We start from the raw sequence: 12029 nt of genomic DNA, 5'->3' as shown, positions 1-12029 counted from the left end.
GATGTGACTGAAACACCATTCATACGGTCCCATTGCTCCACCGCTCTCTGGGTCCTCTTTCACCCCCATTGCCCGCTGGAGCAGTGCCCCGCACACCCGCTGCTCGGCTCACTGGGACCAGACCCCCAAATGAAGGTGTCCGGGGAGGGGGGAGCTTTGTCTGCCCCGCTCTGGGGCTGCTCCCCCAGGTGCTGCTGGCCCGGCCATGCCGGGTGCGGGGTTAAACCCGGCGGCAGGTCCCCACCGCGAGCCGCCACTGCCACCTGGTGACTCCATAGCCCCGGCGCTAAGGCAGCCCTCCTGCCTCATGGGCCGAGGCTGAAGGGGCGTTTGGGTTAATAAATACAGCTAAACCCGCATTGAAGCGTTTGCGGGCTGCCCAGCAGGGGGGAGCCGGCGTGGAGGAGCCACATTAGTGCGTTTTCAAGGTTTTATTGGGGAAAGTCGGGGCAGTTTTGGGTGCGCGGGGGGGGGCCTGGCGTTGAGTCCTCACTGTGAGAGGGGGGTCCCTGGCGCGCCCGCCTGACAGGGAGATAAAGGCTATTCCTCGCACGCCTATACTGTTAGAATAACTCAGAATTAATAGGGAAGAGGCAGCAAAACTCCTCTTGGATTTTCGGGAGGTTTTGGAAGCGCCGCAGCCCCGTTTCGGGGCTTTTTAGCGCTGTTTTCGGACAGCGGCGGTGGGCTGAGGGGAGGGCTAAGATGGCGGCCAGCCCCCCAAAGCCCCGGGGCTGAGGTGGGTGATGGCAGGCGGGGAGCCCTGAGGGGGACCGGCAGCCATCTTCGTGTGGGGTGAGGGGGACGGAGGAGGAGGAGGAGGAAGAAGAGGAGGAGGAAAAGGAAGAGGCGCTGCCCGCCCCGGCGGGTCAGAGCGGGGAAGTCGCCGCCCGAAGATGGCCGCCGCGGCGGGGGACGTGTGCGGCGCGGTGCCGGGGAGCCGCGCCGGGGCCGGGGCTGGGGCTGCGGCGGAGGCGCGGTTCATCAGCAGCGCCAAGGTGAGCCCGGCGGTGCCCTCGCTGCGGGCTCCTTCCTTTCCCTTCCCTTCCCTTCCCTCAGCCTGCGGCAAGGGGCAGTTATGGGGAGGGAAAAGGGGGGGGGAACGGCGGCAGCCTCCCCTCAGGCTGGGCCGGGGGTGGGCTTCGGCTTTGGGCGCATCCCCTTGAGCCGCGCGTCTCCCTCGGCAGGGAAAAGGCTTGTTCGCCACCAAGAACATCCGCAAAGGGGAAACCGTCTTCGTGGAGAAGCCGGTGGTGTCGTCCCAGTTCCTCTGGAACGCGCTGTACAGCTACCGAGGTGAGCGGCTGGCGGTGGCATGGCCCTGGGAGGGGACTGCAGCGTCCCGAAGGGGCTGCCTGGTACCCAAGGAGAGGGTCCCTCCAGGCCCTTGTCCCAAGCCCTTCTCCAGCTTTCCTGCAGCCCCTTTAGGCACTGGAGCTGCTCTTAAGGTCTCAGTGGAGCCTTCTCTGACTTCCTGATGGTGTTGGTACCGGTTGCGCTGTATTGCCCTGGGCTCTGGCCCCTTCTCTCTTGGAGGGCTGTGGTCTCATGTGACATCCATCCACGCTGTCTCCCCACAGCCTGTGATCACTGCCTGCGGGCTTTGGAGACAGCAGAGGAAAATGCTCAGCGGCTGCTGGGGAAGAGCTCCCTGGTGCTGCCTCACCCGGAGCAGTGCAGCATCCGGAAAGACCTTCACCAGCAGTGCCCCCGATGCCAGGTATGGGGCTGCCGTGGTCATCTTGGGCTCACTGACTCCTGCACAGCCCCCATCCAGGCACTTGTGCTGCCCTGGGATGGTGTCTTTCCCTTCTGCATCGCGATGGCTAAAGAGCTGGGGCTCAGATGCTCAGGGAAAGGGCAGAGCTGGGCCTAGGACCCCCTTCCCTGCTTCCATAGCCAATGCTGGGCGCTGTGCCCCTCGCTCTAGGTGACGTACTGCAGTGCTGAATGCAGGCAGGCCGCTTTGGAGCAGTACCACCACGTCCTCTGCCTTGGCCCGTCCCGTGATGACCCCACACACCCCCTCAACAAGCTGCAGGAGGCATGGAGGTAGGGGATCAACCTGCCTGTGGCACCCCGGGCAGAGGAAGTGGCTCTTCTGGGCTGGGTGATGCTGATGGCACCAGGGCTGAGGACCATCCTTGCTTTGCATCCTTGCACGGGGTGGCTGGAGGGTGGTGGTGGCCACAGGTGGATTTGTGTTGGCACCACAAGGGTTTGGACCCATGGCTGAGCAGCTCGTTTTCCTCTTGGTTAAATAGCTGCAAAGCAGAGCTGTGCATCCCTTGATCCTGAAGATCTGCAGCCTCTGGGAGATCTTCTTTGTAGCACCCCTGTGGGTACATATACTGCTGTCCCTGCTTGTAGATGGCAAAATAGGCACAGAGGGGAGAAGTGACATCCCTGAGCCAAAGTTTGTCACTAACCCAAGCTCTTGCTGCTGTCCTGGGCTTTTTGTGGGACCAGGCTGTAGTTTAATGGGATGATATGGGATTATTTGGTTAGAGCAGTCAGGTGGGTGCAGGCTTCTCCTCACCCTAAGCAGTGCTGGATCCCCATCTGGTAGTGCAGCACTGGGCACACTGGTGTGACGCAAGTGCAGGCCTGGCCACATGAATGGCAGCTGCCTCTGCTTCCCTCTGTCTTCTTATTTCCATACCAGCATTGATCTACTCATCTCTTTTCTTCAATTATCCCCCAGAAACATGCATTATCCACCAGAGACTTCCAGCATCATGTTGATGGCCCGCATGGTTGCCACCATCAAACAGGTACGTTGCAGTCTGAGCCACAGCTGCCAGTGTGTGCTTTCCTCATCCCATTGTGACTGTTACTGCAAAGGACTGGGTGACTCTGGTGATTGGGGGGGTCCTGCTTGGATAGATTTCAACATCTAGTGCTCCCTGGTGATGGAGACAGCAGCAGCAAAGGAGGTTCCTCTGTCCTGAGCCAAGCAGGTCCTTTTTCCCATACCAAAATAGTCAGAAGTGAGCCTTCCCTTTGACTCTGTTTCTTTGGCTTTCTCGGTGTTTATTCTGACAATAAACTACCACCATGCAACTGCTTTTGGTGGCTCTTAGTAGCAGCTGGATACCTCTGAGTGCAGGGGGGTTGTCTTCTCCTCCCTGTCTCCTGGCTGGGAATGAAAGCCATCCCTTTGCTTGCTTCCTTTGTCAGGCTAAAGACAAGGAATGGTGGATCAAGACCTTCTCCCAGTTCTGCAATAAGACAGCAAATGAAGAGGAGGAGATTGTGCACAAGCTGCTGGGGGACAAATTTAAAGTAAGACTTTGGCAGCTTTTGGATGTGTTCAGGCCCTGAGCCTGTTGTCTCCCTGCCTAGGCCTGTGAGCCCTGTTACAGTTGGGATGGGAGACATTGGAAATCCCGGGATTAAAGTGGGAATTCCAGTGTTCCCATTAGGGCCTGGCTGAGCTGACAGAAAATGGGTTTCCTAGAGGGCTTTGGGCTTGTGGTGCTTCAGTGGGACATGCTGCTCCTTCCTGTGGTGATGTTTGCTGTGGGATGGCACAGGGTGGTATTTAGCTGCTGAGTAGGTGATGTTTGCTGCTCAGATGAGTGGCTTTTGCTGCTCTGAGGGCAGCAGCCTCCAGCCCTGCAGGCCAGGACGAGGAGCCCCAGTGACTCCTGAGCCCTGTGGCTTGTGATGGGCTCGTTGTCAGCCTGGGTGTGACACCCAGCAGCCTCTCCCCACCCTGATGGTGTTGCCATGTCCTGCCAGGGCCAGCTGGAGCTGCTGCGACTGCTCTTCACTGAAGCACTTTATGATGAACATCTCAGCAGGGTGAGTCGAGCTGCATCCTCACTAGCCTACGGCAGGATGCTCTGGCTGGCCAGAACTTCCCCTGGGACACTCCCCATTCCTTGCTTCCTCCAAAGCTTCCCTGTGGGATTTGAGGCACTCACTGGGGTGCTGCTGCAGGCTGGCCTGGCGTCAGCTGCTTTCTTATTTCCCTTCTCTAGTGGTTCACTCCAGAAGGCTTTCGATCCCTCTTTGCCCTCGTTGGGACCAATGGCCAAGGCATAGGAACAAGGTAATGGGGTTTTCTGGGTGCAGAGATGCGGCTTGGAGAGGATGTGCAGTCTCAATCCATTACCCAGTGATGGCTGAGTGCAGATGGAAGAGGGGAATGCAGAGGCAAACTTAAAAGCACTCCTTCATCTTGGCTACATCCAACCCTTTTGTGTCCCTCTGCCAGACCTCTGCTACTCAGACCCATGAGTTTAACCCTTAAATCCCTGCTGTGAGGTCCCACCATGTAGTGACAGCACTGTGGGACTGTAACAGTGTCCCTCTGCTTCCCAACAGCTCCCTGAGCCAGTGGGTACATGCTTGTGATGCTCTGGATCTCCCCATGCTGCAGCGGGAGGAGCTGGATGCCTTCATCGACCAGCTCTACAAGGACATTGAGAAGGGTGAGCTGGAGACTCTTCCCAGCATTCAGGGACCAGGAGGGGTTCTCAGTGGGCAGTGGGAAATCCCATTCCCCCTGGTCCATGCCTGCTTCTTGGGCAGGTCCAAGTCTGTGGGCAGTGTGGCCCATGCAAAGCTCTGACCCCCTTCTCTCTGCTGCAGAGTCAGGAGAATTCCTCAACTGTGAGGGATCAGGACTCTACGTGCTCCAGAGCTGCTGTAAGTAACACAAGGACTGGGAGGAAAACTAATGAGGAGGGAGATGTCCTGGGTGGCTCACTTCTTCCTCACAGCCTCTGGAGAAGGGGTTTGTGATTCCCATCTGTGGGATGGGAGTTGCCCAGGGCCTGGCTGCTCTCTTGAGGTCTCCTGGCATCTCACCTAGCTCAGTCCTGGCTTGAATGCCATGTCATCTCTGGGAGCCACGTATGCGGTTAGCAAAGAGACTGTCTCCAGCCTTGTCCAAGCAAAATGGAGCTGGGTGAACTGTTACAGGAGGGAATCTTTCTTGGCTGGCCCATGGGGATACAGGAGGAGATGTCCCAGCACCAGGAGCTGTTGTCTTTTGCTCCTCAGTGTTAAAGGCAGAGCAGGGATGAGCAGGGACTGGCTGCTGGGGCAGCATCCTTCCCTCAGCACCTAGAAGCAGAGGCGGTGCTGTGCATCCCAGGCGTGATCCAGGACAGTGGGTTTTGTGGGTCTAAGGGAGAGCCCTGGCCCTGCACCCTGTCCTGCTGGACCCATAGTGTGAGTGGACGGTGCCATGTGAGTTGACAGTCCTGACTGCCTCTGCCTTCCTTTTCCTCTGGAGCCACCCTCAGAGCTGTGTCCTGTCTTTCCCACAGGTAACCACAGCTGCATCCCCAATGCTGAGACATCCTTCCCAGAAAACAACTTCCTCCTGCATCTGACGGCTCTGGAGGACATCGAAGCAGGAGAGGTGAGACAGTGGGGTCTGGATGAACCTGGGCTGGTCTCCCTTTGGGAGAGGATCCCTGTGTCCCCTATAGCCCTATGGACTCCAGCCCTGCACCTCCTGTCTCTAGTGGTGTCTTGGCAGAAGAATTCACACCTCATCCCATGGAGGGTCTACCAGATGCCGTGGTTTTGCCTGACTTGGAGGGGGACTGGGACAAATTGTGCTGCTTTGGGTTTATGGACCTACAAGGATGCTGGAGAGGAGCTTTTCATCAGGGGCTGTAGGGACAGGCCAAGGGGAATGGCTTTAACCTGCCAGAGGGGAGATTGAGATGAGCTCTTGCGCAGAAGCTCTTCCCTGTGAGGGTGCTGAGGCACTGGCACAGGGTGCCCAGAGAAGCTGTGGCTGCCCCATCCCTGGCAGTGTTCAAGGCCAGGTTGGACCCAGGGGCTTGGAGCAAGCTGCTCTAGTGGAAGGGGTCCCTGCCCGTGGCAGGGGTTGGAACTGGATGAGCTTTAAGGTCCCTTCCAACCCAAACCACTCTGTGAGTCTGTGATTCTCAGCCTGATCCATTTCTCTCTGCTGACAGGAAATCTGCATCAGTTACTTAGACTGCTGCCAGCGGGAGCGCAGCAGACACAGCCGCAACAAGATACTCAGGTACAGCTGCTTGGAGGAACCCAGGGGGATGTGGGATCCCCTTTGCACCCCTTTTTGCACTCCCAGACTCCATCCCCACCTCAGGCCCCGTGTATGCCCTGCTGTGTGGCTGTGCAAGCTGGTGTGCTCATGGCAGGGTGTGCATGCTGTATGTGGTGCTTTTGGTGCTTCAGGCTCCTTCCACTCCCTTCTTGTGTTGTAGCCTCAGGGACTGAGGATCTGGGCTCTCTCCCTGCAAGCTTGCACCCCTCCTGCAGACCCTTCCTGTTCTTACCCTCCTTTTCTTTCTCTGCCCTTCCAGCGTAGGGGTGCCTGCTGACGGTCACCATCCCCATGTCCCATCACCCTGCAGGGCTGAGATGTCCCCCTCTCACCCAGACTTCCTCCACCCCATCCAGCCCAGCATGAGTGAACTCCTCTGGGTTTAACATACTTAGCCCCTTCCTGGCTGCTCCTGCCCTGCCCAGCAGCAGGGTTGGGATTGTTCCCTGTCTCACCACCATCACTCTGCCTTCTTCCCTCCCTTCTTCCAGGGAGAACTACTTGTTTACCTGCTCGTGTCCCAAGTGCCTGGCGCAAGCCGACGATGCTGACGTGACATCAGACGAAGAGGAGGAGGGTGAAGGGGAGACGGATGATGCTGAGCTGGAGGACGAGATGACTGATGTTTGATCCTGGCCCCAGGCGAGAGGAGGGGGAAGGGACAGGGATGAGGATCCTCCCGGAGGCAGCAGCTTTAATTCGAGGAACAGGGTTGTGTTGTGGGGTCAGGAGCTCTGGTGGAGTGGGGCAGCAGCGGAGCCATAGGCAGGCCCTGCTCCCGCCTGTCCTTGTGTGTGTATGTGTGTGTCAGGCTGTCCCCATCCTCCCTGTGAGGACAGGCTGGGAGCATCCTGGTCCCCAGAGGGGCTGGCTGGGGAGGCTGGAGCAGAGCAGGGTCCAGCCAGCCCCTGGGAAATCATGATGGTCACCCTGAGGCTGCTCCACTGTGCCTGTGCAGCTGCGGTGCGGAGGAACACATCCTTCCCTTCCCCACGGGGACGAGGGGAACATGTGTATATGTATGTACGTGTGTTGTGCACAAGAGGTACTATTTAATGTCTATAGTAGCACTATCTATACACTATGGAGCTGGGGTCTTACATATCCTCCATTCCATGCCCCAGCTTGGAGCAAAAGATGTTGCAGGTGGGACAGAGACACTGCAGAAGGTGGCTCAGATGCCTGAGACCAGTGGACGTGGCGTGGGGCTGTGTGGCTTCCCTACACTGAGATGTCACTGGCAGCAGAGCATTGTCATCCATCCCATGCCACCCGTGAGGCCACACTGCTCTCTGCCTTGTCTTCGTCTCTGGCCCACGCTGGAGGGAGAGGACGGCTCCAAGCGATGGATGTGCAGCAGGTTGGGGATGTGCTTGGAATATTTGCCTCCCCTCTTGGATTTTGGGAGCTGTTTTCCTGCTGCTGTTTCCTCCAAACCTGTGGCAGCTGGGTTGTGGGACTGAAGGTGACACCTCTTGACATGGGCACCTCTGACACTGCCATCCCCACCAGCCCTGCACCCACTGCTCATCCCCACCCGTCCTGGGGCCATGTCCCCTTCGGTGTTCGTAATAAACCGAGACTGGTGAGAAGTGGGGCTGTGGTGGTTGTACTGGTTAAACTAGAGGCGTGTGAAGGTGGAGATGAGGGGCTGGTCCCAGTGGGGACATGTTGGTTTGGGAATGTGGGAATTTCGGGCCCTGGATCTATGAGCAGCCCATCCCTGGGGATGGATTTCAGAGGGATGCTTTCCCATGAGGCTGTTCCTGCCCTGGTGTGTGACTGATCCATGCCTGGCTTCAAGAGGAAGTTTCCTAGGATAAAATGTGACGGGATGAGATTTATCCCTTAATTCCCAACCTCCTGAAAAAAAGGAAAGACTTCCCTTTAAAACTTGTTCAGGTATCATCAGCTCACACAAAACACACAGACGAGGGCATCTGCTAGAACAGACCAAACCCATCTCTCCCATCCCTACCAGACCACGTCCACTCTCGCTCAGTCAGCAGCACAAAACACTGGTGGTATCTTGGGGAACGTTAAAACGAGTCTCAGGGAGGTGCTGCCCTGCTCTGGGCTCCCACCCCAAAGTCACTACAAAGGGTGCTCAGTGCTGGGTTCAAGGCCCCCACCACAGGTCCTCGTGCTTGCCCTTCGCAGCAGAACCATCTCCCCGCTGCTGAATCCACTGGGAGAATCTCTGGAGCATGCTGGGATCTCTGGAGCACATGGAGAGCCTTTCCTCAAACCCCATCACTAGGACAAGCTCCTGAGATCCATCAAGTCCTCGATCTGCCACAGCCTCTGCAGCTACCAGAAGGTCCAAGGGGGCTGCATCATCTCGTACGTGGGGATGCTGGTGACGTTGACAGGAATGGAGATGACAGCCCAGGGAAGTCCATGTTGCTCCAGAGAGCGTCTGATCATGTACCTGGGAGGGTAAAGAGGACACCAAGAGGGTCACATCAACAGGGATGTCACGCAGGGATAAAGGTGTCAAGGTCCCACTCTGCTCAGCACTGGTCAGGCCACACCTGGAATACCGGGTTCAGTTTTGGCCCTGCTGTACAAAAAGGTGTGGATGGGCTGGAGAGGGTCCAGAGAAGGGCCACGGAGATGATCCAAGGAATGGGAAGCGTGTGAGGAAAGGCTGAGAGAGCTGGGATTGTTCAACCTGGAGAGAAGGTGGCTCAGGGAGACCTTGTCACCATGGTCCAGTGTTTAAAGGGTGGCTGCAAAGAACACAGAGGCTCCCTTTTGATGAGGAGTCCCATGGGAAAGACAAGGGTGATGGACACAAGTTACTGCTGGGGAGATTCCAACTGGACCCAAGAGGAAGCTTTTTCCCAATGAAATCAGCCAACCACTGGAATAATCTCCGCAGGGAAGTGGTGGATTCCCCAGTGTTGGCCACTGTTAAGACTGGGCTGCACAGGGTGCTGGGACATCTCATCTAAGTCATGCTTTGCCTGGAAAGGTTGAACCAGATGATCCTTGAAGTCCCTTCCAACCTGGGATTCCAGGATTCTATAAAGAGGTGACAGATATTGCTGACCTGTTTGCCCCTACAGGCACTGGGGGCTGCTGTAAGGTCTCCCTGGAGCCTTCTCTTATCCAGGCTGAACAATCCCAACCAATGGAATCCACTAAAACCCTGGTCCCAAAACCCAGGTGGGACACCCTGATCACCAGCATCTCCCTGTTCTATGGGGACAAGGCCCTTCCCATGAGCTATTCCCCACTTAGGAAGGTGGGATACCCCTCGGCCAAGGCACATACCCATCCCTGCCCAGCAGGAAGAGCGCTGGGATGTCGGCCGTGCGCCTGGTGCTGTCCTGGATCATCTCGATGTAGAAGCTGTCGTTCTCATAGGCGTTATCCGCGATGATGACCGCCCGCCCGCCGTGCTCCTGGATCACCCGCGTCTTGGACAGGAAGGAGCAACCCCTGGGGCACACAAGCACAAACCTCTGGTGGCCACACACAGCTCCAAGAGCCAGAACTTGCCTGGAGATTCCCAAAGGAGGGATTATTCCCCCCCCAAGGCCAGTGCCTCCTGCAAACCCTGCTCTGCTTTGAGGCTGTATTTTAGGCACAGGACACCCACACTCTGCCATCTTCTCCTCAGAATCCAATCCAATCCAATCCAATCCAATCCAATCCAATCCAATTGGCCTTTTTCCACCTTACCACAGGCTGTTTTGAAGATGGAGGCGACGGTGAAATGTGGATGTGGAACTGTCACCCTCTGCACCCCAGGCAGCCCCCCTCCTGCCCCAGTGTCCCCCACCCCAGACAGCACCCGTGACACCAAACATACCCCCTCTCCACCAAAGCGATCTGGTCCTGGATGAAGACACCATTATTCAGCTCTCCACAGGCTTCCGGGGGATCAGCCGGGACCAGGTGGATCTGGTCGTACCTTGTGTTCTCCAAGAGGGAGACAGGAAATGTGAGTGAGGAGGGATCAGGGCTGCTTCCTGCTGTCCCACAGCTTGCTCATCCCTGGGTGGGCTGTGATTCTGGGGGGACCTATCCCAACATAAGAGGGACGTGGAGCTGCTGGAGCAAGGCCAGAGGAGGCCACGGAGATGCTGTGAGGGCTGGAGCAGCTCTGCTCTGGAGCCAGGCTGAGAGAGCTGGGCTGGGGCAGCCTGGACAAGAGAAGGCTCCTGAAGGGGAGACCTGAGAGCAGCTCCAGTGCCTGAAGGGGCTGCAGGAAAGCTGGAGAGGGGCTTGGGACAAGGGCCTGTAGGGACAGGCCAAGGGGAATGGCTTGAACCTGCCCGAGGGGAGACTGAGATGAGCTCTTGGGCAGAAGCTCTTCCCTGTGAGGGTGCTGAGGTGCTGGCACAGGGTGCCCAGAGAAGCTGTGGCTGCCCCATCCCTGGCAGTGTTCAAGGCCAGGTTGGACACAGGGGCTTGGAGCAAGCTGCTCTAGTGGAAGGGGTCCCTGCCCATGGCAGGAGTTGGAGCTGGATGGGATTTAAGGTCCTTTCAGCACAAACCAGTCTGGGATTCTGGGATACTTAATACTTACAAACACGCCACCGAAGTCCTTGGCTGGAGTTGCAGTGAAGATGTAGCGGATATCCCCAGGGCTCAGCACTTGGAAATACAGATACTCATGGAGGCGTAAACCTGGGTGGGCACAGAGAGAGGTGAGAGAACAGAAGGGGAAATTCCTTCAAGGAAATAGGATGAAATGCACCTGGATTGGCATGCATGGAGGGGGAAATGCCCCTGGATCAAGGTGCATGGATGGGAAATACAATGGGGTCAGGGTGCAGTGAGGGGCATGCACTGGGATTGTGGTGCAAGAAGGCAAAATGCACCTGGACTGGGATGCAGGATGGGGAAATGCAATGGGGTCAGGGTGCAGTGAGGGGAAATGCATATAGATTGGGATGCAGGATGGGGAAACACAATGGGGCCAGAGTGCACCAGAGGTAAACACAACCAGATTGGGGTGTGGGATGGGGAAATGCAAGCGGAATGGGATGCAGTGATGGGAAATGTACCAGGATCATGGTTCACAGGGGGAAAATACAATGGGTAAGGGTGCAGCGAGGGGACATGCATCTGGATCGTGGTGCTTGGAGGCAAAATACACTCACGCTGGGGTGAAGGATAAGGAAACGCACCTGGACTGGGATGCACTGAGGGGAAACACATCCGGATTGGATGAAGGAGGAGAAATACAGTGGAGCCAGGATGCATCAAGGATAAATGCAGCTGGATGGGGCAATGGAATGGGGCTGGGGTGCATGGAGGGGAAATGCACCTGGGCTGGTGTGTGGGAATGGGAAACACAATGGAGCTGGGAGGCAGTGACGGGAAATGCACCCGCATCGGGGCGTGGGATGGGGAATGCAATGGAATTACGGTGAGAGATGGGAAACGCACCCGGAGCAGGGTGCACAGAGAAGAACTGCACCTGAATGGGGGTGCAGGATGGGGAAAGGAACACGGATCATGGTGCACGGAAGGGAAATACAAGGGAACAGCGAGGGGACACGCATCTGGATCGTGGTGCTCGCACGCAAAACGCACTCAAATTGGGGTTCAGGACGGGGAAACGCACCCCGAACGAGGTGCTGGGTAGCGACATGCAATGGGGCCGGGGTACACCGAGGGGAAACACACCCGCATTGGGATGCAGGCAGGGGAATGCGATGGGGCCGGGGGACACCGAGGGGAACGGAGCCGCAGGCGGGGGCAAGGGCAGCCGGGGGGCACCGGGGCCGGTCGGGGGGAGCAGGGACCGGTCGCACCGCTCGCACTCACCACAGCCCGGGCAGCAGCAGAGGCAGAGGCAGAGCCACAGCGAGCGGTGCAGCATGGCTGCCCCCGGCACCACCCGCCCCCGCGCCGCGCCCATTGGTGGAGCCCCCGCCCCGCGCCTTCTCATTGGCTGACGCAGCTGTCAATGTCCTGAGGGACCCGGCTGAAGCCGGCGCCCTCGGTCGCT

General features: G+C 57.7%; 2 protein-coding genes across 3 annotated transcripts; one reads left to right on the top strand and one right to left on the bottom strand.

The window, feature by feature from the left end:
• Nucleotides 1–541: 541 nt before the first annotated feature.
• On the top strand, nt 542–7650 carry SMYD5 (SMYD family member 5). 2 transcript variants are annotated; one of them, XM_062619985.1, is made up of 13 exons: nt 546–998; nt 1188–1296; nt 1581–1720; nt 1931–2052; nt 2705–2774; nt 3181–3285; nt 3745–3807; nt 3987–4057; nt 4333–4439; nt 4600–4656; nt 5283–5377; nt 5946–6016; nt 6550–7650. In XM_062619985.1, the coding sequence occupies exons 1-13, from the start codon at nt 897–899 to the stop codon at nt 6686–6688; spliced, it is 1251 nt and encodes a 416-aa protein (XP_062475969.1). In that variant the 5' UTR covers nt 546–896; the 3' UTR covers nt 6689–7650. The 2 variants fall into 2 exon arrangements, with proteins under 2 accessions (XP_062475970.1, XP_062475969.1); XM_062619986.1 differs by lacking the exon at nt 3181–3285 and having other exon boundaries at nt 542–998.
• A 294-nt stretch (nt 7651–7944) lies between these two features.
• Nucleotides 7945–11994, bottom strand: PRADC1 (protease associated domain containing 1). Its single transcript, XM_062619987.1, has 5 exons — nt 11846–11994; nt 10599–10699; nt 9879–9988; nt 9338–9505; nt 7945–8489 (listed from the first exon to the last, which is right to left on the bottom strand). Exons 1-5 carry the CDS (start codon nt 11967–11969, stop codon nt 8369–8371), a joined length of 624 nt encoding a protein of 207 aa, XP_062475971.1. The 5' UTR covers nt 11970–11994; the 3' UTR covers nt 7945–8368.
• Between the last annotated feature and the right edge of the window lie 35 nt (nt 11995–12029).

The sequence above is a fragment of the Pezoporus occidentalis genome, unplaced genomic scaffold (assembly GCF_034315485.1).
Source record: "Pezoporus occidentalis ecotype Australia unplaced genomic scaffold, CSIRO_AGI_Poc_V1 ctg217, whole genome shotgun sequence".
Classification (NCBI taxonomy): domain Eukaryota; kingdom Metazoa; phylum Chordata; class Aves; order Psittaciformes; family Psittacidae; genus Pezoporus; species Pezoporus occidentalis.
The sequence above is the reverse complement of the archived record's forward strand: the minus strand, read 5'-3'. Positions and strand labels throughout refer to the sequence as shown.